The sequence below is a fragment of the Octopus sinensis genome, linkage group LG20 (assembly GCF_006345805.1).
Source record: "Octopus sinensis linkage group LG20, ASM634580v1, whole genome shotgun sequence".
Classification (NCBI taxonomy): domain Eukaryota; kingdom Metazoa; phylum Mollusca; class Cephalopoda; order Octopoda; family Octopodidae; genus Octopus; species Octopus sinensis.
In genome coordinates this window covers 23,985,091-24,011,851 of record NC_043016.1, presented here as the reverse complement: position 1 = coordinate 24,011,851, position 26,761 = coordinate 23,985,091, and the positions used below count along the sequence as shown (strand labels likewise).

The 26,761-nt window shown below is 36.2% G+C and overlaps 1 protein-coding gene across 10 annotated transcripts in view; it reads right to left on the bottom strand.

The window, feature by feature from the left end:
- Positions 1-12,850, bottom strand: part of LOC115222483 (RNA-binding protein Nova-1) — a 41,202-nt gene extending 28,352 nt beyond the window's left edge. The window contains exons 1-2 of one of the 10 annotated variants that reach the window (XM_036511524.1): positions 12,489-12,850; positions 414-464 (exon numbers count right to left, since the gene is read on the bottom strand). In XM_036511524.1, the coding sequence (XP_036367417.1) occupies positions 414-464; positions 12,489-12,537 (100 nt within the window). In that variant the 5' untranslated portion in view covers positions 12,538-12,850. The other 9 variants (XM_036511527.1, XM_029792709.2, XM_029792712.2 and 6 more) reach the window with 9 other exon arrangements.
- Positions 12,851-26,761: the final 13,911 nt, after the last annotated feature.

The window sequence follows — 26,761 nt, the reverse complement described above, 5'->3', positions numbered from 1 at the left end:
ATATTCACAAATGCAACTTTTTGACAATGCTAAGTTAACAGGATACAAGACAGAATATTGATAATTTCATGTTAAGTCAGAACTAATTATCAAATATACGTAGTTCATGTCTATTTGTGAGTATGTGTGTGTATATATATACATACAATCACATTTAACATGTATATAAATGTACACACACACATGTATATAAATGTACACACACACATACACAAACATATATACATATTCACACATATACACACATACACATAACAAATATGCACACATACATATACACACAGATTACACATGAACATAATACATTCATATACATAAACATGTATACAAATATATTTACAAACACACATATATGTATAACTTTTATTCACTTGTGTGTGTGTGTGTGTGTGTGTAAAGATTAGTCAACCTACCTGAATCAGATTTATATTCACAGCTGTAGTCATCAGGTGTCCCAATAGTACCTAGAAATAAACAAGTAAAGAGCTACAAAAGGGTAACAATATTTATTTCAAGTTCACAAAATATCTTTACGAAAAACCTCAATTTCCAACTAATTGAGAAATTAATATAAATTGAGCAAAATGTAGGATTTTTTTTTTTACAGAAGATGAAATTTAATGCAAAATAGTTTGTAATGCCCTTATCCTTTGAAACCAAGCTTTAATATTAATAAGTAAAAATTTCAACAAAAAATTATATCACTGGCATTTTTATATAAACTACAAAGACATGGTAATTTGTAACTTCTTTTAACACTGAATTCAATTTGTCAAATTGTGTAAGTCAAAGACAATGTGCAATGGAATAAAATAGCCTATGTTACATCTTAGCCTGAATATTCTATCATTTATCAAGCACTTCCTATGAGCAAACAATTTCTGAACTAAGGGAATATTGCGTTTATTTGCCAGCCACTGACATATGTTACTACTGATTTACAAATAAGGTTTCTAGTTTAAGTTGAATTTATACATTACATATATCTAGATTTATTTTCATAGTTTATTCTATTAAAACGATGCCAAAATTGGCAGAAAGGTTAACCATAATGTGTGTGTGTGTGTACATACACATGTACATACAATGACATTGTAGTTAAACTTTAAACAAGTGTTGATAGCAAATAAGAAAAAAACTGAGATGAGGATATTTCAGACAATTTCATGTCATTAGGAAGGGCATCCAACAGTAGAAACTTTGCCAGATTAGATTGGAGCCTGGTGCAGCCTTCAGTCAAACTGTCCAACCCATGCCAGCATGGAAAGCAGACATTAAACAACGATGATGATGATGTGTAACAATATAAATACCACCTGTTAAATCAAAATTTAAGTGAACACAGCAAAACCTTGACAGTTAATTTCATACTATTCCACAAAAATTTTATCAAGGTCTTTTTTTTAATTTCCTTGAAGTTTGTTTAGAACAACAAAGATCCTAAATCTATCATCAATGTTCCCAGATTTCCAGTTTTGCTCTTCCTCTATACAGAAGATACTTTCTCACTTCATCCCACATCTACTCCTTCCACAATTAGATTGACACTTCTTTATGCAGCTATCCCCATCCGTTCTCATCACATGGCCAAACCAGCATAGTCCTCTCAACATCTAATGCGTCATATACCCAGTTTTCTTTTTAAATCACTTACACTCTAAGATTTATACACAGTACATATCTCTTTATCACCAACCACTTATTCTTGGATTCAAACAAGAATCCTTATTTCTCAATCAATGGGAACATATGTCAGCAATATGGTAGATAACGACATTACTTCCATAATTTAGAAATGAAGATTCCTACTCTTAATTTGGCCCGGTACAAATAAGACACCTAATGGTCAACAGATATGAAACTGAAGAACATATATGTGAAAATTGAAAAGAAAAAGGTTTCATCCTAAGTATGAGACCGATTGTTATTTCAACAACAACTGATCAGTCATGTATTTCTTTATATTATTCTTTCATTTGTTTCAGTCATTAGAACTGCAGCTATGCTGGGGCACTGCATTGAAGAATTTTAGTTGAATGAATCAACCCCAGTCCTCTTTTTCTTTTTTAAGCCTGATGCTTATTCTACCAGTCTTTTTTGTTGAACACCAGTTCTCAAGTGGAGGTGGAGAACATACACAAAAACACAGGATTTCCATCCACCAAATCCACTCACAACGCTTTGATTGGCCTGAAACTATAGTAGAAGACACTTGCCCAGGGAGTCATGAAGTGAGACTGAACCCAGAACCGACTATAAGCATATGTTGAAAATATGTTTACTAAAATAATTGAGACCAAACAATCTAAAAAGCTGGTTAATATATTGTGATTATAAAATGCAATATTTTTTTCTTTTTATTGAAGATATGTAAATTTCTGTTATAACACTCAAATCATTTATTTCTGGTCAACAAATTTATGGAACAGATTTTATTTTGAGTAGCAGACTATGAAGATATAAAAACTGAAAACCAACAATTGAAAAAATAATACCAGGAATCAAGTGAACATTTGGGTTGAAATGAATTCTCGAAAAATCTACAATATTAGAATATGATAACCTACACATGACAAATTAAAATATTTAAATAATTTATTATACATTAGCCATGCTGCTTTCCATAACAAATTAGAAATTTCCTTTTTGCAATGCCCCACCGCCAAAAAAATATATATATACATAAATAAATATATGAGCACAACATTAATTAGCCCATATGTAACAAATCTTAGTTAACATATTTCATTAATTTCATAAACAAGTATTCATGTTCCACGTTACTCAATGCAAGGGAGATAATTCTCACTATACAATAAGCTACACCCACTAATTCCTTTGCAATCGTTGCAATATTTTAATTGCAATAAACGACAAAAAAAAAAAAAATTTTAAACGCTATCAAAATTAATTCTTTTACAATAAACTTGAGTACGTGACTCATCACATGAAAAATACGAAATGCGGTTATATCTGCAAACTTCACCAAACCATCCCTCCCAGCACTTTAATTCCCTGAGGACATTTATGAAATAGCAGTAAACAATATAACAAATTCATAATTTGAGAATTTGCTTCGGGAACAGAGTTAATCCTTAATACACTAATGATGAAAACAAGAAGATATTAGATCATAAAATATACTAATTGAGTGAAAAAAGGATGAAAAAATTTAAACATAGCGAATATCTCAAGATTAAATAAGGTATGCTAAAAACGTTTATTACTTAAATACTGAATTTACATTTACTAAAATCTAGTTAAGTTCTGGAAGTATTTTTCATTTTAAGATGCAAGTTTTAGTTTTAAAATAGTTACTATAATACTCTAATTACAATTAGTTTTAGTGATATAAATGAAAAAGTAAAAACTATATCATTCGTAAAAGTTAACATTTGTATCACAACAAAAATGTAACACTTTTTTTCAATTATAAAAAAAAAAAAAAACCACTAAAATGATTATTTGTTTATAAAATATCTAGATTAATATATATTCAGCTAAGCAGTAAACATCATAAATACTTTAAATACTTGACTTCACTTATTTCTTCCAGTCCTCCCACTCCACCCCCACCCCAACAGTTCACTGAATGTTTAGTAATTAACAATATTCCGTTTGTATCTTGCAATCAGTATCACAACCTCTGTAACATTCAATAAATAGTTAAACACAACAAACAATACCTTATCTGTTCACCTAACAAACTAAATCCTTTTCAATGACCTTTCCAGCAAAGTAGATATCTTCAACAAAGCACAGTCTGTTGTGAAGTTTTCATACACTAAGTTAAAATCTATAGTACAAAACAAATTTTATAAGTCACTCACTGACAAATATTTATTCAAATATAGTTATATAATTAGATATAACTTTGCATTGACACCCAGCACAGCACATTAACCTCAAGCTGTACTTTTGCACATGGTCTTAATACCCCTCTTAATACTTGCATATGTTTGCTCTCAAATGAATGTTTCCTGAATCACAAAATATAATGAAATATCCAGAGCTCTACATTTAGGAAAATAAACTAATTAAATCTGACAATATAAATAAAGGGGTTTAAAATAACAACTGTGTATCAATATCTAATAGTTATCAAATTCCAGTATATTTTTACATATTGTTAAAATGAAAGCTTTAATTATTACAGATAGTTTGTTTCAAAATATCTTAATTGACTGACTAATATATACATTCAAATAATATATCATTTAATTTAAATGATCTAAATTATACTTGTTTGCCTTTTAGATAATTAACAAAAAAGACATTCTCCAAAACAGGATGAAGAAAAACTTATATTTGGAAATGAGTAAAAATATTTCAAATAATTTGATCATGTGACAACGTTTTAATTGTAAATTCATTGTCTACAGGGGAAAATAATATATTACAGCAACTTTCAATAGCTTATCAAGAATCAGCTGATTTTTATGAATGCAGCCATTAATAATGAGAAAAAAAAATGTATTGAATATTCTGAATACAACACTACCTACCACCAAATTATATCATAGACGATTTAAAATATACTTTCAACTAAAAAAGAAGTCTTAAAAGCATTTTTTTATATCAGTTTAAGCAACAAATACTGTCATTTTTAAAATTGCACGCATATTTCATTCAAGTACTAATAAATGACGCCTTGGTCATCGATGGAAACAGTATGTTACTGAAAATGAAATGTCAAAAATTAATTTTAATACATTTTATTTTTTAAAACTCAACAAACGACAGACAGAAAATGTAATACACTGTTCATGAAACCTTCAAAAGTATCTGATGCAATCACACTAACAGATTTAACCCAACTAATCATTTTAATTGCTCTATCAACCTACAAAGAAATAATACTTGTAGCCTATGCCACATTCCACTTCCAAATATATCAGACTACCAATATTTCTTGTGGGGATTCGAATACATTTCAGGCAGATTAAAAGGACAGTATTTAATTATAAGTTTATACTAAACGTAATTAAAACCAAGGAATATGCTATCCTAATTAATTAAATTAACATAACAATGAAGCCGAAATTATTTATAGTTTTCAAAGGAGGACGACGGTAAAAAGTATTTTAAGCTACGACCTCTAAGATGACACAAATGACCTACAGCCAAAACTGCTATACAATCGTGTTTGAGTATTATAGTCGAGAAATACCCATGCAAATAAACTACATTCCTACGTAAATGAGAGAGCAATGGGAAAATAGTTTACTCTATGCCTGTACGTGTCTGCGTGTTATATATATATAATATATATATATATATATATATATATATAATATATATATATATATACATACACACACACACAGAGTGTGAGTGTATTAATATATTACAAGATATCTTCAGTCGTATTAGCAGGATTTCTATTGAACCACCCCACGAATCAGTTAAATGACTATCTCAGAATGCGTAGAACTGGCTGACGCATAGTTTTGCAAAAAGGATGTAGAAACGACGAACACACATACACAGTGGTAGAACGACGTTCAGTCGCAAAACCACTAAGGGTTGAGGGCAGAGGATAGAAAAGGACGAAGAAGTACGTAACAAATGAGTATTTTCTATTTGCTCCTATATATATATATATATATATAGATATATATATATATATATATATATATATACATATATATATAATGAGACAAATAAGGAGGGGCGATGTAGAGAGGTAGATATCAGATACCTGGTAGTTCGGGTGTAGATATATCAGATGTGCCATACGTAGCCATCGTTATACTTGTTCTGACATGATCAACAGACGAAGCAGCAATACAATACCGATCGGTTAAATATATATATATATATAGTTCGACTTAAAGAATGTAGAGAGCAAACTGTCTCAACATCCAAATATAATACAAAATTATTAAAAAGAATACTTGATATTAATTGACACGTGTCCGCATTAGCAAAAGAAATGTCTACAAGTGATAGCTAGACATCACGTTAGCTGTGTCAGTGGGTGTTGCTCTTGTTACGACGTGGCCACACAAGTCCTACATACATTTGCGATCATTTATCTACCTAGCTATCTGTTTAGCTATCCATCCAATCCAACGAGCACTAAACAGGATGGATAATCAAGAGAAACCCGTTAAAATCACTAAGTGTTATATGTAATAAAATTATAAACCTCAAATTTCCTAACTCCGAAGAAGGCAAGATAATACCTCTCCATGCAGGAAAACTTGCTAGCTCACATCTATCGAAAAGGTTGTTGTCTTCAATATTATAGACGGAAGTATGTAGGTCGAGTCGAGTCATTTTTTTTTTTTTTTTTTTGCGCAATGCGAAGTGATGTCGGCTCCCACCTTCAGGCTGTCTGAATCGCGTACTCCGAATTCATTGCTATATATAGTTCTGCCTGTCATACGTAATATTCAGAACGAGATATCCGAATGAGGGTTTTTTTTTCTTCTTTTCTTCTCTTGCATGTCGCTGAAATACCATCTTCTAAAGATTGCCATAAAATATCGGCTCTAAAACGATACATGTTCATCGTACATTTATAATTCGATAAAATGTCGACTTTAGTAAATCTTAAACCTTCGTTTTCCTGAGCATATTTTGTATTTGAAAATCCTTCTACATTAAAAAAAATTAAGCATTATATATATATATCCTTTATTCTTTTGATCGTTATAATTCACAGCTGAAATTAATTTATAGGAACTATTCAAAATGAATTGAGAACGTGCACGTACGCGCGCGCGCACGTATTCGGTTTATTGGCAGAACGCACTAATAGCTTAGAACTTTAATAATTAGGGGGTGGAGTGGATCTATGAACAATTACATCTCGGAAGGGATTGGAGTAAAGGTGGGAGGGGCACACAAGCCGATATAAAAATGCAAAGATGGAGAGGTTTCTAACTATTGACTGTAGTTATATAAAAGTCAATACAGGATCATACAACATAGTCATCTAGTTCACCGACATATCTGAAGGATTTATTTCACACATACACACAGAAAATATAAATTTAATTGATATTAAAGAAGGAAAAAAAATCTTAAATATAGAACAAATGGTTTTAAATAATCCAGCCAAGAATACGAATTGCTTTACTTGTGTCAGAATTATCAAAAAGGTCCAACAACCATCCTATGACACACACACACTTTTGAATGACAAACTAATCTCTATCTGTCCCGTACGGAACACCAAGAAGGACAACCACACTTCTTTCATAATGAAAATTTACAAAAATTACTTATAACAGGACATTTAGATATATTCTTTTCGCTTTTTTTTTTTCTCGATATTCCAATATTCTTTAACATTTACTGTACAAATGTTTATATATATATATATATATATATATATATATATATATATATAATATATATATATATATTGGATATATAGTATACGTATATGAATTAATATTGCACAAATGTACCTATATGCATAATTTTAACTTTATATAAAATTTTAATATTCCTATGACAAACATTTTGAATAAACATTAAAATTCATATCAAAATTACATGCGTATGTATATAAATCAAAAATCGAAATTATTATATATAGATGTACGCACTCAAAATTAGCAATATTCCACTAGATTGTGTGTGTATATATATATATATATATATATATATATTAGATATACATACGTAAGTACACACAGAATTACATACACACATACTGTGTATTAAATACTGTCATATAGATGTGATTAATATATACATCGTATATCTACATTTATGTGCTAGTAGTGTCATACATACATACACACACACACACACACACACACATATATGTATATATATATATATATATTATATATATATATTATATATATATATATGTATGTACACACGCATATTCACATAATATACACGTCAATGTGTTAATAGCGTCACTTTATGTTAGCTTAATTTTTCATTAACACTGAACGAAACTAATCTAAAACGATAGAGAAAAAAAACACCCAGTGGGATATTTCCAATATCAATGGTGAAAAAGAATGGGGAAGGTGGTGTGAATAAAAGGGGGTAAGAAAAATAAAATTGTTAAAATGAGTGTTTTTTCTGCAAAGTCAAGAGTAATTATTCATGTGAGAGAGAGAGAGAGAGGGTAGGTAGGAAATATACCAAAATCAAAAATAATGTAATATATATATATATATATATATATAAAACAAAAAAAAAAAGGAAAGGAGATGATTAGTAATAAAAACACTAAAATTCTCCTTGCTGCTATCTTATACTGCCTTATACGCAGTAGGTTTTATATAGCAGCAGTGTTTAAGCAGCCAACAACATTGGTGAAAGCAGTAAACGACGTCGTCGGAGCTGATGGTGGCGTCGGCCATATTGCCAACAATCGTTGGTTTCCTCTCAACCGATGCCGACTTTTACTTGATATATATACACATATATCTTATATGTATATAATATATACATATCTATCTATCTATACATGTATAGACACACACATACATACATATATGCGTGTGTGTATTGTATGACAACGCAAATTATTTGGACAAGTGGTTGGTGTTGCCTAGTCCCTCACCGACTCACATAATTAACACCCCCTCCTCCTCCTCTATCAAGACTTTTCAATGTGTTTCAAAAGATCTACCGACCATGACCATCCCGTCTCAAACATATTATATAGAGGGAGTACACACCAATACACTGTGTGTGTGTATATATATATATATATATATATATATATATATAAAGAGAACACATAGAGATACAGAAGGGAATAAAGCATAAAATTCGTATAGGAAAAAAAAAGAGTTAATATTAGTCGTCATCTGAAAGGACGTTTAAGCAAGAAACTCTGAATAGCGACAGTGAAGAGCTTAGAATGTGTGTGTGTATATATACTCCTCAATATTTTAATCTCAATAAATGCAGTTTTCAGTATATTTAAAATGTACGTATTTCATATAGAATATACATGTGTAACATTATGTGTGTGTGTGTATGTATATATATCATTTATGTACTGATGTAACTAGGACTACATTATCTAATACGTTCTCCCCCCCTACTTTTCTCTCTCTTTTTTTTTTTTTTTACTAATTCTAATTCAGACAGTAGTATAAGGAGGAAGATTTCATTGCCATTTCTTGCATGTCGGTTGAAGTGAAGCTTGCTTCTTTCTCCTTCGTTTCCACTTCTTTGGACAAGTGGTCATTATTGTAAGCAATAACGATTTACTTTGAATACCAAAATGTGTTATAATGAGGATAGATTGATAGAGAACGTTCTATGGAGAGAGGGGTGAAGAGAAAGAAAGGCAAGAAACGGAATGAAAGGGGGGATACAAGACAAGCGATAGCGTTTTCCAGTCTAACGTATAAAAGAAAACCCATAGATTTAAAAAAAAAACCAAGTTGAAACGAAGGAATAATGCTAATTGAAGAGGCACACACACATAAATACATACATACATACATATATACACACACATATATATATATACATATATATATATATTTATTATATATATATATATATATATATATATATATTACGTAGAAGGTAGAGAGAGACCGAAAGAGAGAGAGAGATATTATGAGTGAAGTAGAAATTGCCGTTTCGGAAGGATGCAAAAAAAAAAAAAAGAAAAAGGCAAAGACATAGAAATGGAGAAAATAAAATGGTAAAAAAAAAAAAAAAATACAAAAGGATATTCAAAATGTATCTAACCTCCGCCTTGGTTTGAGCGCTTCGTCACCCCGCTATCACTTTCGGCGTCTGAGGGTCTTTTTCGGGAGTCGGATGTGTCCATATCTGACCCATTCATGCCATCGAAACTCATCGCCATCTTTCGCTAAGCCCAGATCTCGCGGAGTACCACGGCACGAGCACGAGACTAATTGAATAGTTCACTTATAAAATGGAATGAGAGTAGAGGTAATGAAAGAGAGTGAGAGTGTGTATGTGAGTGAAAGAGTGAGTGAGAGACTGAGTGAGACGGTGAATGATGATGATAACGGCGACGGCGGTGGTGGTGGTTGTTGTAGCAATAATGATGATGATGGCGGTGGTGGCGATGGTGATAGGGCTGAGCCAGCCTGGTTAGGTAGGTAGTTCAAGTAGCCGTCGACGATATTAGAAAGTTAGCAAGTTGAATGTGAACATGAGAGTAAGAGAAAGGGTGAAAATGACAAAAAAAACGTATATATATATATATATTATATTATATATATATATATATATATATGTATGTGTGTATCTCCAGAGCTTCTCTATGTGTGCGTGTATGTATGTTTTCTTGTTGTATAATGTAGTTAAGCAGTTAGGACTTGTTGGCAAACAAAGTGCAACAATATCATCTACAACTTCTCTCTCTCTCCATAATATATCCAGAGAATGTCTGTTATAACTGTAGTGTGTTGTAGTGGCAGTAGAAAGAAGACTGGCAAATAATTTGCATCTATCACTCCCACTGTTAAACTACTCTCTATCTATCATCTCTCTCTCTCTTTCTCTTTCCTCACTCTTGGTCTCTCTTCTCCCATTCTGTCTCTCTCTCTCTTCCCTCTCTCAAATTGTTTCTCGCCTTTTCTCTCTCTCTCTCTCTCCTGCACCACAACGCACAATCACAATTGATAGCAGCAATTTTCCTTTCATTGATTTTATTCACGTTGCAAAAATCCTATTAAGAAAACTAGAATTACGGACATATCCCCCCATCCCCCAATTATTTAATGTAAACAGCAACAAGCACACACAACACAAGTGTATTTGTAAAAAAAAAAAAAAAAAAAAAGGAAAAGAAAAGCAAAGAAAGAGAAGGGTGGGGAGGGGAACAAAGTGCGAAAGAGAAAACAAGAAAAGAAAAAAGAGCGAGTGTGTTTGTAGTTCGAAGTACAAGCATAAATTGACACAAATTCAGGAACACCTAATTACTACTATTATAAAAATAATACAAATCGGACATGTTATATTTTTGCACACTACTTACATGGATGATAGATGATAACCTTTAGTATTTTATGAATCACTTATAGCGTGTTTCAATCACCTATCACAGATTGATGAATTTTCAAGTGCGAAGAACATGCAACAATATTATTACAACGTAAAATGCACATTTTTTTTTTTTTGCTACATATATAATACACAGTTTCATGTATAATATGTATAATTTCTGGTGAACGATTTTCTTCTTTTCATCTTTATTACATTTTGCCAGTAATTAATACATTTGATAAATGCACATAAACGAATGGGTCTTAGAAGCAACAGACAAGATCTTTATATCGAAATCTACATTTTATTTCATACCTAAGCGATTGTCTTACAATTATAAATAACTTTTTTCATTATAAATGAGACTAAAATATTGCGCATCTGAATAACGTGATCCAGAATGATTCCTTCCCTGCACCATTATGTATATTTCATTAGACGAGGAAAAAAAAAAAGAAAGAAAAGAGAAATCAGCTGGTCCAAGCTGCGTAGCACGTAGGACAAATCTTATAGCGATTTCAATTAAATCTGGATTATATCATAGAACATTAATATGGAATACAATATTTATTTTGTTTTTAAACATATACTTAAGGCATTATATCTTGCAAAAATTATCAAATATCATAGCGCAATTCTTAATACGCAAATAGGATGCTTTACGGGCGTTAAAAGGGTCGAATGGACACGTATAAATGCAGTATCGATTATTACCATTTGTTAATATTTATAGAGAACGAGAGAAAGAGAGAGGAAAAATGATAAATGCAACACTCTGAATGAGCATAAAACATCAATATGAGGAATTGAGCAAAATACAATAACAAGACACAAAACGACTTCTATAAAAACATATTGACAAACTCAATATAAGTTTGCTCTTTATATACATGTTATAATGTTTTTCTTTTTTTTTTTAATTATATACAACTCTACGAAAATAGATACAGCATAGTTAATATATCTATGAATTTTCCTTTACTACATATACAGAACAATCCAAGAGTATAAAAATGTTTTATATAACAACGTAATGATGGTTCGACGAAAGTAAGAAAATAATATATAGGTGTGTGTATGTATGGATATAAATATATATATATATATTCTTTTCTCTTTTTTTTTTTCAATAGATATTACATTGTGAACTGATGAATGAGGGATGTTTTTTTTTTAAATGTTTAAAAACTGCAAACAGATGTAACAATAGCATAGCATTAACAGAAATATGAAGTATTCTTAGAAAATGTTTTTAAAGGAAAAAATGTTACCGTTTATATATCCTAATTTTTTTTTAGTGGATTATATAAGAGAACAATCATTTGAAATTAAATACGAAGTGTATATACATGTGTATATATATATATATATTGATATATATACATACATACATATATATAAACGTTCTTCAAAACAGAAGCATACTTTTAGAAAGTTAGTCTTAAAAACAAATTAGCAGTAAATAAAATAGACATCCCATGCACATACTTGTGCTTTTGCACATACTGGTGCATAGTAACACTCACATGAGTTCATTTTTTTTCCTTTTTTTCTCTTAAATTTACAATTAAGCATTTACAAAACTTTTTGATAAAACAAGCATCTAGTAGGCGTCACAACAAATCGTCTACGTTTAAACTTATGGACTTAAAAGGAACCCCATTTAACATTTAGCAGTTTTTTTCTACCTCCCCCAACCCTGAACATGGGTGGAAGATCAGCTGACTGCACGACCATGTTAAAGTATTCTGCTTACTGAACCATTGCTCGGTGTGGCAGCCGTGGTATGAATACATATGGTATCAGACACGTGGCCGGTTTGTAACTAAATCAATTTAGACGGAGAGATGTCGATCAGTCGGTGACTATATACCAATCTGTATTATTACCAAGCGACAACACCAAAAGCAAAGCATTTTTTGTCACGTGACAAATGACCGCATGTAACTAAGTGACTTATATTAAGCTACAACTATCAGAAAAGAGGGTGTGTACGTACATACATGTAAAATATATAAATAATATACACGGTGTATAATCTAAATATTATATAGGTGTATATGCATAATATATTTATAAAATATTTTTGTATATGTATTTATATATGTGTATGCGAGTGTGTGTGCTTGTGTGTGTATATTTATGTCTGTCTGTCTGTATACATATGTGTGTGTGTATGTATATATATATATTTATATAAATATATATACCTACATACATATATGCATACACACACACACACATATATATACATATAGTTAGTGACAAAATTAGTGATTTCAGATCTAGAACTAGATACACTCAGGGACACAAGTCAGTTTGAAGAAAGAAGATAGGAAAGTTCAAAGATCCATCAAACAGCCAGAACTTTAAAAAAAAAAAAAAAAAAAAAAAAAAAAACTACCAGCTGAAGTATTTAAGAAAATGAGGGAGATGTAGAAATTTACAGCATGAAAGACAACTGGATGTTCCTACAGGAAAACCTGAAGGCTACGGATCAAACTTGTAGCTAGTGTGAGGTTCCAGACAAACTGAAGGTGATGTGGTGATGAAAACAGAGGTATAAAAGCAAAGCAAATAGGCTTGGAAAGAGTTATGAAAAGAGGAAGAGCAAAGAAACTTTATGAGAAGTTAGACATCAGTTATACATAGCAAGGGGGAAACCCAGAAATAGGAGCTTTGTCAATATTCTACATTATGTATGTAGACATGAATAATGGTACACTTGCACTTAGTAATTCTGAAATGAAAAAGGCATGGGAAGTGCTACTATAACAGACTGGAAATTGCAAGGCAGTGGGAGAGGTCTACCCATCATAAACCCAAGGAAAAGACTGGCCATTCCAGCAGACAGTTGTATAATAGATACAACAATTAAGAATGTGAAGGGTGGTGGTGGGGGGAAGCCTCCCCTAACTCCACCTACCCACCCCACCCACATTCACTGCAAAATAGCTCTGAATCTCTTTCTATTCAACCCACTCTATTATCTCCTGAATCACTCTTGCTAACTCCTGACATTACTCCTTCCCTTTCCCCCCTTCTCTAGCGATGTTTCTATTACTCTCCTCCCTAACTGTGTGACAGTAATAAACCTTTTCCTCCCCCTCCCCCGTCATACTTTAACTTCTCAATACCTCACCTAAATTCAACACTTGCTCTTTTATTCTCTTTCTCTCATTCATAGGAGCTCTCTCTTTAGTTGCAAGGTGACATCAGAAGTACAGGAGCCATCAAAAGACTCAATACATTCTGTAAAGTCATTGCTAAATCGAACTGGGATAACACAGGATTAAGAGAAAGTTCTAGTCTTTCCCTTGTCAAGACAACTTTGTAATGCTGCTACTAAGAAAAATTATACAGAATGCATTGCAAACTGGTTGGTGTTAGAAAAGGCATTCTGCCATAAAGTGCATACCAAAACTGAGGCATTAGAGGAAAAAGTTATCCTCCAATCCAAGATTCTGTTAAACCATCGAACCCATACCAGCATAGAAAGCAGCTGCTGATGACACTGTGTGTGTACCCCACTGTGTGATATGGTAGGCTCTGAGGAAGCTAGGGGCAGATGAGTAGCTTTTGAAAGCTGTACAGGTCATGTAGAATAGATTCTGTTGGTAAGGTGAGAGTTAACCATGAGTATAGGTATGAATTTAGTGTGCATGTAGGCATTCATCAGGGTTTGGTTCTCAGTCCCCTCCTATTCATCATCGTCCTCCAGGACATAACAGAAAAATTCAAGACTGGCTTCCCCCAGGAACTGCTATATGCTGATGATCTAGCTCTCATGGTTGATTCTATAACAACTAGAAATAAAAATTCCAGATGTGGAAGTAAAACTTGGAATCAAAGGACCTTAAGGTTAACTTAGCAAAGACTAGGAGTCTAGTAAGCAAGAAAATGGACAGGACCCTTCCCTCATTAGATAAATGGCTCAGCTTGATATGCAGGAAAGGTGTAGGCAACAATTCCATTTGGTGTACCCAGTGCAAGTTATGGACACACAAGAGGTGCAATAGAATAATAATGTTATCAGAGAGTGTAGTGTTTGTATGTGGATGATGCACAGGAGCCATAAGAACTACTTGGGAAATTGATTTTCTTAAATGTTGCGGAAGTTCTTTATAGGTAGTGGATAATTTCTGCTACCTAGGTGACCTAATTAGTAGTGGGGGAGGATGTACAGAAAGCATAATCGCTAGAATAAGAATAGGATAGAGAAAATTCAAAATGCTTTTGCCTCTGTTGGCAACCAAATTTCTCGATCTCTGAGTTAATGGAAGGTTGTATGGTGCATGTTTACGAACAGCAATTCTATATGGTGGTGAGATATGGGGACTTAAATGCAGAGGAAATGTGAAGACTAGAGAGGAATGAAGCTAGTATGCTCTGCTTGATGTGCAACATCAGTGTACATGCACAACAAAATCAAAATGTATTGAGGGAAAAGTTAGGCTTAAGAGAAAATAGCTGCAGTGTGCAAGAGAGAAGACTGCACTGGTTTGGTCATGTGATGTGTTTGGATGAGGGCAGTTGTATACTGAAGTGTCAATCACTTAAAGTGGATGGAACTTATGGAAGGGGAAGACATGGGATAAAGTAATGAAGGCCAATCTCAAGACACTGAGCCTTGTGAAGGAGATAACAAAGGACTAAGATGTCTGGAGCCCTGCTGTTTTCAAAATGAGCTGTCCAAGAAAAAAGGGAAATTGATTCTGGTGCTGGTACCACTTAAAGAGCACTAGTGATTGTTTCGTGTTAAAAGCACTCATACTGGTTTCATATAAAAAAACACCCAGTAAACACTCTGTGAAGTGGTTGGCATTAGGAGGAACATCCAGCCAAAGGAACCATGCCAGAACAAACAATGGAGCCTAGTACAACCTCTGGCCTTACCAGTTCCTGTCAAACCATGTCAACATGGAAAATAGATGTTGAATGATGATGATGATTATATATATATATATATATATATCATCATCGTTTAACATCCGCTTTCCATGCTAGCATGGGTTGGACGATTTTGATTGAGGGCTGGCGAACCAGATGGCTGAACCAGGCTCCAATCTTGATTTGGCAGAGATTCTAGAGCTTGATGCCCTTTCTAATGCCAACCACCCCGACAGTGTAGTGGGTGCTTTTTACGTGCCACTGGCACAGGGGCCAGTCAGGTGGTACTGGCAACGACCTCGCTCGAATCTTTTTACAAATGCCACCAGCACAGGTGCCAGTAAGGCGACGTTGGTAACGATCACGCTTAAATGGTGCCCTTTTACATGCCACCGGCTGCTCTGGCAACGATCATGCTGAGATGGTGCTCTTGGCACCCTACTAGCATGGGCACAAGTGTCAGTAAGGCGTCGCTGGTAACAATCACACTCGAATGGTGCCTTTTATGTGCCACTGGCACAGAAGCTAATTAACCGCTCTGTCAACAATCACGCTCGTATGGTGCTCTTTGCACCCCGCTAGTATGGATGCCAGTCATCAAATGTGATTTTGATTTCACTTGCCTCAACAGGTCTTCGCAAGCAGAGTTTAGTGTTCAAGGAAGAAAATGGTATGCATAAGCGGGCAGGTTACACCTCTGGCATAGGCCACGAGGTTATGGTCTCATTTGGCTTGCCGGGTCTTCTCAAGCACAGCATATTTCCAAAAGTCTCAGTCGCTAGTCATTTCCCTAGTGAGGACTAATGTTTGAAGGTCGTGCTTCACCACTTCATCCCAGGTCTTCCTGGGTCTACCTCTTCCACAGGTTCCCTCAACCACTAGGGTGTGGCACTTTTTCACACAGCCATCCTCCTCCATTCTCACCACATGACCATACCAGCGCAGTTGTCTCTCTTGCCCACCACATCTGATGCTTCTTAGGTCCAACATTTATCTCAAGGTACCTACACTTTGTCAAGTATACACACTGACATTACACATCCAATATATATATATGTATGTATGTATATATAACATCATATGTAAACAAACAAGTTTGTTTTTGAAGCATTGGAACGAATAGAAAGATAAATTTTTTTCAACATGTAAATACTGAACAGTATATATAAAGGATTTTATCCTTTATAATACTGTTTAGCATTTGTGTTGAAATATATATATATATATATATATATATATTGGTGCAGATGTGGCTGTGTGATAAGAAGTTTGCTTTCCAGCCACATGGTTTTGGGTTCAGTCCTACTGCATGGCACCTTGGGCAAGTATCTTCTACTATGGCCTTGGGCTGATCAAAGCCTTGTGGGTGGATTTGGTAAATGGAAACTTAAAGAACCTATCATATATGTATATATATATATGTCCCAGAGGAGAAGGAAGGGACATATAGCTCCGAGGACAACTGGAAATTCCTGCAGGACAATTTACTGTGTGACACTGACCAAATCTAGGGCTGATACAAAGGCCAAAGGTGACTTGGTGGTGAAACAAGGTGGACAGTGTTATAAAAGCAAAGAGACAGGACTGGGAAAACAGTGTAAGCAAAGCATTATACCAGTGAGCCTGAAGGGATGCTAGGCGACAGGTCTACATAGCAAAAGGAATAGCAGAATGTAAGAAGTTTGCTAATGTTCTACAGCACAAGGATCAGAGGCATGAGGTGTTCAGAATTACAAAGCAGTGTGTTAGAGAGAATAGAGATGTGGTAGGTGAGAAATGTATGTAAATGGATAATGATATGCTTGTGCTTAGTCATCATCATCATCATCACTGTCATCATTTAACATCCGCTTTCCATGCTGGCATGGGTTGGACGATTTGACTGAGGGCTGGCGAGCCAGAAGGCTGCACCAAGCTCCAATCTAATCTGGCAGTTTCTACAGCTGGATGCCCTTCCTAACGCCGACCACTCCAAGAGTGTAGAGGGTGCTTTTTACGTGCCACTGGCATGAGGACCAGTCAGGCAGTACTGACATCGACCACGCTTGAATAGTGCTTTTTACGTGCCACCAGCACGGGAGCCAGTCAGGCGGCACTGGCAACGATCACACTCGAATGGTGTGTTTTACATGCCACCGGTGCAGGAGCCAGTCAGGCAGCACTGGCATCGACCATGCTCGAATGGTGCTTTTTATGTGCCACCAGTATGGGTGCCAATCAGGCAGTACTACCATCGGCCACGATAATGAATTCACTTAACTCAACAAGTCTTTGCAAGCACAATTTATTGCCCAATGATTGAAGGGTACTCTTAGATGGACTGGTTATGCTGCACTGGCATAGGCCACGGTTACAGTCTCACTTGGCTTGCCAGGTCTTCTTAAGCACAACATATCTCTCACATGAGGCCCAACATTCGAAGGTTGTGCTTCAACATGTAGGAAAGGAGTGGAACATAATTTCAATTGCTGCATCAAGTGTAAGCTAGGAACACATAAGAGATGCAGTAGAATCATGGGTTAGTTATCAGATAAGGTAGCTTTCATGTGTAGCATATGCGCAGGAACAATAAGTGCTAAGAGCACAAGGGACTTAAACTCCCTCAAATGCCCAGGAGGCTCTCTTGAAGTAGTTGATAGTTTCTGCTATTTAGGTGACCAAATTAGTAATGGAGGTGGGTGCTCTGAAAGTATTGTTTCTAGAATAAAAATGGAGTAGAGGAAGTTCAGAGAACTACTACCTCTGTTGGCAGCAAAAGGACTCTCTCTCAGAGTGAAAGGTAGATTGTATGATGCTTGTGTGAGAAGAGCTATATTTCATGGTAGTGAGACATGGGCTCTGAATGCAGAGGATATGTGTAGACTGGAGAAGAATGAAAGTTGTATGCTCTGTTGGATTTGCAACATCAGTGTGTATGACTGACAAAGCACAACTGTGTTGAGAGAAAAGTTAGGCATAAGAGGAATTAAGTGCAGTAGAAGAGAATGCATTGGTTTGGACAAGTGATGTGCATGAGGGAAGACAGCTGTGTCTGTTGCTGAAAGAGGATGGTACCTGTGGAAGTGGGAGACCCAGGAAGACATGGGATGAAGCGGTGATGACTGATCTTTGGATGTTGGGGCTCATGGACAGATGTTTGGAGATACGAGATTCTAGAGAAAACCCATCCATGAAACTGAGTGCTAGAAGTGTTGCGTCCCACCCAAAAAACAACACGCTTTTTACCCATCCTACCCTAAGAAACTGAACTACAATTTCTCTCATCTAACTGCATCTTTCTCTTCTTCACATTTCCTTTTCGTAAACTATTATTGTTTTCCAATCTCCTCTTTTGCCCTCACTGTCCTGCTTACTGCATTGCAGCTCCCCCGCCCCCAACACATACTCCTTATTATTTCTACCCAGGTTCTATGCTCATATTCTTTTTACTTGTGAGTATACCCTAGCACTACACCATCTCTCTTCTGATCTCATACTTTTGCTGTTTCTTACTGTCTCTCTCTCTCTCTCTTTCCCTTGGTCACTCACTCTCTCTCCCCTTCTCTTGTTTTTCCTCTGACTAGGTAACCAAGAATCTCCTTTACATCAGCACACTTGTTTCTGGCTCCTCTTTCTTTCTCTCTCTCTCTCTCTCACTCACTAGGTAATCATGTACTTCCTGTATAGCAAGACACCTATTTCTGTCTCTATTTCTCTGTTACACTCTAAGCTTTCATCATCTGATACTGGATCACCTCTTCTAATGCCCCTTCTGTTGTGGCAAGACATATGCTTCTAACTCTCTGTCTCTTTCATCCTCTGACACAAGTTCCCCTCCCTCTCAAATAATGCCTCTGCCCCTCTCATAATTCCTTCTCTTGTGAGTTACTTGGTTACCCTGCCAGTGGTTGCTGTTTGGAAGGGCATTCAGCTGTAAAAATCATGCTTGTGGCACGTAAAAAGCACTGAGTCCACTTTGTGAAGTTTAGTCTTAGGAAGGGCATCCAGCCATAAAATCCGACAAAGCAAACACAGCAGCCTAGGGTAGTTTTTCTACCTGGTCAACATCTGTCAACCATCCTACCCATCCATACATGGAAGATGGACATTAAACGATGATCATCATTATCATAATGATCATGTATATATCTATGTATGTGTGTCTGGGTTTCTCCCCTGCCACTACCAGTGGACAACCTGTGTTGGAGTGTTTATGTTCCTGTAACTTAGAGGTTAGTGAAAGAGATCAATAGAATAAGTACCAGGCTTTAAAAAAAAAGTACTGGGGTCTATACATTTGACTACAAATTCTTCAAGGCAGTGCCCCAACACGCCACAGTCTAACGACTGAAACAAGTAAAAAGATAAAAACGAAAAAGATATATATATATATATATATATATATTTATATTATTAATATCAGGAATCATATAATAATAATAATAATAATAATAATTGTGTACAGTGCTCAGGTGCACTACAACTCATCTAAAGTGTAATATAATCAGGTGTAGTTTCGACGGATTTCGGGAAGCATGAGGGCCTTAAAGGATGCAGTGTCATGGCAGTCAACAACTGATGCAGGCAGTTTATTCCACGCTTCAGCAACCCTGAGCGTGAAAAAATGTTTCCGAAAGTCATGGGAGCTGTGCTGTTTTCTGACTTTGTAGGCATGTCCACGTGTGTTAGACACATGGAGATCAAAAAGGTGTTCAGTGTTGTTGTTGGTGAGGTGGTTGATAACCTTGTGGGTGTTTACCAAGTCCGTCGCCAGACGCCGGAGCTTCAGTGAATCCATGCCCAGGGAAACAAGGCGCTCAGAATATGGTAGGTGTCTGATGGAGGGTATGCGTTTGGTTGCACGTCTCTGGACAGATTCCAGGAGGTCAATGTTCTGAGCAAGATAGGGATTCCAAACTGATGATGCGAATTCCAAGTGTGGTCGTACCATAGCTGTATACAGTTTTAAATAGATGGCTGGAGAGCGGCTAACAAAAGTCTTGCTGAGTGATGCAAGACACCCTCGGCCTTCTTGACAATTTTAGAGATATGCTTTGTCCAACGCAAATCACTGCTGACAGTGATGCCTAGGTCACGCTCGCAAGAGGATTTCTTGATATCAGTGTTGTGGAGGGAGTATGTGGACGCAGGGTTTTTTCTCCCAAAATGCATGGTGGTACACTTGTCCACAACGCCAGTTTCAGTTGCCAGTCTGTGATCCATTGCTGCATTGTGTCTAGGTATGATTGCAGGAAAGAGTTGTAGACATCAGGATCAGTCCTCTTGATTTCAAGGTACAGCTTGATGTCGTCTGCATATTTCAATACTGTGGCATTCTTTAAATTGGCATCTATGTCATTAATGTATGCCACAAACAGGAGGGGACCAAGGACAGATCCCTGTGGTACACCCGATGACATCTCATATGGTGTAGAGTGCTGTCCTAGAACTGTGACTACCTCCTTTCGGCTGAGATGAAGGATTTCAACCAGTTAAAAAGGTCATCCCCCCACACCCATTGCAGAGAGTTTCACCATAAGCCTTTTGTGTTGCACAGAGTTGAAAGCCTTAGCAAAGTCAAGGTAGACAACATCCACCCATGAGCCACTGTCAGTGATCTGAGTAATGTCCTCAAGGAACTCGACAAGCTGGTCACTGCAGCTGGAGTTAGGGACAAATCCATATTGTGAGGGTCGGATGAGACTGTGAGAGCTCCAGAAGTTCCAGAGTGTTTCTCTGACACACGATTCCATCAGTTTTGCAATACAGCTAGTGAGACTGACTGGGCGATAGTTGACAGGTGATGTGCGGTCACCCTTTTTGAACAGAGGAATGACACTGGCAGTTTTCCACTGCTCCGGAGTAGCACCATTGTTGAGACAGTACTGGAAGAAAATAGAAAGCTGGTGTAAAAGGAAGTGCCTGCCACGTTTGAGAAGCAGGTATGTAACTCCATCGAGACCAGGAGAGGCATAGTTGCGCTTATTTTGAAGGTGACGTCGCAGCATTGCGGTGTAAATTCCATAGTTGTTATGGAGTTTGCTGTTAGTGATGGTGAAGATGGTACATTTTGACTTTCACAGTGAATATGTTTGCATAGCACTCGGCAATGAGTTCTGCGCATTCCTTGGGGTCGTCAGTGATCTGGTTCATGTGAGGGTTGCGAAGAGGGCCCACTGGAGAGTGAGGTCTCTGCTTTGAATGCACATATTTCCAGAAAACCTTGCTGTCAGGATTGGCTGCTATGCACTGTTCAAATTCAAGCACTGCATTTTTTGTCACTTGCTTGAGATGGTTGGAGGATTTATTCCGCTTCTTCCTGTTGGTGTCTGATTTATGCAACTTGTATTCCTTTCAGCAGTCCGACGTTCCTTCCTGGCAAGTCGGACCGCGAAGTTCTGAAGTTCCCAATTGCCCTTTTGGGGCTGTTCTTCTTTTTTTTTACGTGGCACTGATGCTGCACATGCTGCCCATATTGAGTCCAGGATACTCTGGAGTATAGTATTCACATCTCCAGAGTTGTAGAATTCACGCCAGTTTGGGTGCTGTAGTTCAGTGTGGTACAGGTTCCAATCTGCTCTCTTCCAATCGAAGGAAGCAGATTGGAGATCGTTCAGGTGTTTGTTGCCCGCAAGAGCCAGATTGGCGGATCATAGCATGATCAGAGTCACCTAGAGGTTCCTCCGTAGTGCAATTGATAACCGCTTCAGGAGTTGTGGTGAAGAGCAGGTCCCAGGTGTTGTCGCCTCTTGTTGGAGAGGTGACTACTTGTGACCAGTTTGAGTCCAGCACAAGCTCAACAAAATCGTTTGCACTCTGTGGCCAACGGAAGGTTTCCCAATCGATCTCAGGATGATTGAAATCGCCTGCAATAAACACATAAGTGGCTGTTTTCCTGGCTGCAGCTCGGAGGATGTTGCAAAGCTGTGTGTCCTGATGGTAATTTGGGGGACGATAAACAACGCCAAGCAGGAGTGTTGACATGGTCATACGTACGTCACAGAAAAAATTTTCTTGTGATTCGTTCAAATCGGCACAAGGAATTACCAAAAAATTTGAACGAACGTAGACCATCAGAAAACTTCTCAGAAAGATATACACGTGTGAAAAATAATTGTTGTATTAAAAGTATATAGATAAATAAATATAATTTGTATAAAAATATATGTAAATATGTATAAGTATAAATATATAATGTATATGACAGTTTAAATGTTTTGAATTAAGTATACACACATATATATATATGTGTGTGTATGTATACGTATGGATTGTATATATCTGTAGAAGCTCCTTCTATATAATAAATATATATATATATATATATATATATATATATATTAGATATATATATATATACATATATATATATACATAAATACATACATATATACATATACATATATACACACATATAAATACACACACACATATATATATATATACTACACATATTTATATATATATATCTATTTTGTTTTTTATCTTTTTACTTGTTTCAGTCATTAGACTGTGGGCATGCTGGGGTACTACCTTGAAGAATTTGTTGTCAAATGTATAGACCACAGTACTTTATATATATATATATATATATATATATATAAATTGTGTGTAGGATTCATTGGAATCAGTGTGTTTTTTTTTTTAAATACACCAATTTACAGTTGAGATTTGCGCAGCTGTGTCTATACAAAATACAGACTTTCACACATACAGCAATGCATACATGGACATGTCTGAACACTTACATACACATACATATGAACAAATTAATATACATATTCATGTAAATATACATGTCTATGAAATTATACAGACAAATCAAATCAAAACAAATCAAAATAGATGAACATCAATGCAATTTGTATCTTTGTGGTACCAGTGCCGGTGGCACACAAGAAAACCATCCGAACGTGGCCGTAGCCAGTACCGCATCGACTGGCCTCCGTGCTGTGGGCATGTAACAAACACCATCCGATCGTGGCCGTTCGCCAGCCTCGTCTGGCACCTGTGTCGGTGGCACATAAAAAACACCATCCGAGCGCGGCCGTCTGCCAGCCTCGTCTGGCACCTGTGTTGATGGCACATAAAAAAACCATCCGAGCGTGGCCGTTCACCAGCCTCATCTGGTACCTGTGTTGGTGGCACATAAAATCACCCACTACACTCTCGGAGTGGTTGGTGTTAGGAAGGGCATCCAGCTGTAGAAACACTGCCAGATCTGACTGGCCTGGTGCAGCCTTCGGGCTCCCCAGACCCCAGTTGAACCGTCCAACCCATGCTAGCATGGAAAGCGGACGTTAAATGATGATGATGATGATGATGATGATGATGACATGCAGGCTGAAAAGTTGATAGGTTGTTGACAGGTTTATAATTTTTGGATGATATGTTGATATTGGAGTCACTGTCTCACTTGTTTCCACAATGAGAGGGTCAACATATGTTCTGCATCATGGTATTCTCCAAGCCAAATTTTAAATTTTAAAATACTAAGTTTTCAGTTCACCTGAAGAAAACAATTTTTTTCATTATGTAATCAGTTTATTCATCAATAAAAACACATCTGAAACAGCTGTAGTGAACTTAACCCATTTGTGTTCTTTCTTTATATCATCATCATCATTTAACATCTGTTGTCCCTGCTGGCTTGAGTTGGACGGTGTGACCAGAGCTGGCAAGCTAGGGGTCTACACTAGACTCTTGTCTGATTTGGCTTGGTTTCAACAGAATGTGCTCATGCAGCAACATGTAAAAGAGGCTGTGCAGTTCCATATAAAAGCTTTACAGAATGTTAGATGCTTTTATGTAGCACCACATGAGTGTTTTTACATGTTGCCACATGAGCACTTTTATGTGACATTGCATGGATGCTTTTATGTGGCACTGCCATGAGTGTTTTATGCAACCAGAAGGATCAGTCTTTTGCTGTGGAGTATGGGTCTTCTTGAGCATATATGTATGTATTGCCATGTAAGATGGTGCTGGTGCCATGTAAAAAGCACTCAGTCCACTCTGAGAGGTAGTTGGTGTTAGGAAGAGCATCCAGCTGTAAAAACCCTGCCAAAACACACAATGAAGCCTAGTGCAGTCTCCTACCTAGCCAGCCTCTGTCAAACCGTCCAACCCATGCCAGCATGGAAAGCAGGCTTTAAATAATGATGATGATGATGATGATGAACCCAAAGCATCAATAAAAGATGGATAACATCTGGAGTTAGAAAAGTGATCTGAAGAAACAGATGAAGACCATACAGTTCTATATTTAAGAGATGAGGAATTATGTACATTATTTACATTTGACGGATATGCCCATAGGCATATGGCATAGTGGTTAAGAGCGTGGGCTACTAACCCTAAGATTCCAAGTTCAATTCCAAGCAGTGACCTAAATAATAATAATAACATTGAAAAATACCTTAGGAATGAGAAATTTCTCCAAGGCACCTGATGAAGGCTGGAGGGTATATCAGCCAAAACGTTGTGTTAACAACAAACAAGATGAGGACAAATATTTGTTAAATGTAAATAATGTAGATGAAGACCACATCAGAATTTTTGATTCAAGGGCTAGAGAAACTCTAGATAGACTTGGAAGCAAGAGGCAGAGACCTCAAAAAAGTGGGAGAAGATAGCTTCTAGTTTACGAGGAAACTTCAAGCAGTCAATGTTTAGGATATCCACTGTGGTTAAAGTAACTCCTGAAAAGTTTCTCAAGAAAATTTATTCTAACTCTCTTTGCAAGTTACCATTTGAGATCCAGAGCTTGGTGAGGATAGCAATGCCAGAGAAAATGTTCAGCAACAAACCACTAATTCTGTGACATAAAGTATTTCAGAAGCCAAGGCCAAATGAAATTCCCTATCTACTGTATAAAATATTCTGATGCTCATGAAAGACTCCAAAAATTATTAACATCAGCATGAAGGTACCTGAAGACCAGTAACCAGTGGATGGTATCTGATAATGTGTATATTCCCAAAGAAAAGTTATCCCATAATAACAATTCATTCAGACCACTATCACTTCTGAATGTTGAGGGGAAAATCTTCTCTGTTATGGTGACGTGGTTAACAGGTAATATTTACCTGGACATGCCAGCCCAGAAAAGAAGCATCTTAAGAGCGTCTGGATGCACAGATGCCTCAATGATGTAGCAAGAAACCATTACAGAGAAAAGAGATCTCAATGCCCTGCAGCTCAATCTAGCAATGGATCAGTCTCACACAAGATGATTCAACTGACTCTTGAGATTTACTATGCCCCAAAGAACATCCAAGAAATGTTGAAAAGGTACTTTCATGAGTTCTCAGTGTAATTCTCCACAAAAAATTTCACAACAAACTAGATCAATGTGGAAGTTGCTATAGCACTGGTCTGTGTCATTTTTTTTTTTTTCAGTAGTGTTCACGCTGGCAACGAAGGTCATCCTGAAGGCAGTGATGAATGATACACATCTGATACAAATGCCAAGGGCCTCTATGGGTCACACAAAAGTACTCTCTACAAAGGAAGATGAAACACAGGATTTTGAAGCAGTAAATGAGGGTTTTATCTCATCTAGAATGAAATTTAAACCTAAGAAATCACAGAACCACTCTTTATGGATGTGAAATTAGCTATGTTTTGTTCACTCTAGCTCACCAACAGTGGAAGAACCAGTCCAAATCTATGAAAAATGGTTTGACAACTTGAAGATACAAAATGAGGAAATGAAACCAACCAAATGGCAAAAGAGAGTTTACAAGCAATAGGTCTATAAGGCCTATCTTGCAAATACAAAGTCTAGTGCCTGCAGTTCGTGCTGATACCAAAGTTTCTCTGGTTACAGCTAATATATGACATTGGCATTAACACAATGGAAATGATGGAGGCCAAGATTAATAAATACACAAAGTAATGACTGAGTATACTGTAAACAACATGGAGG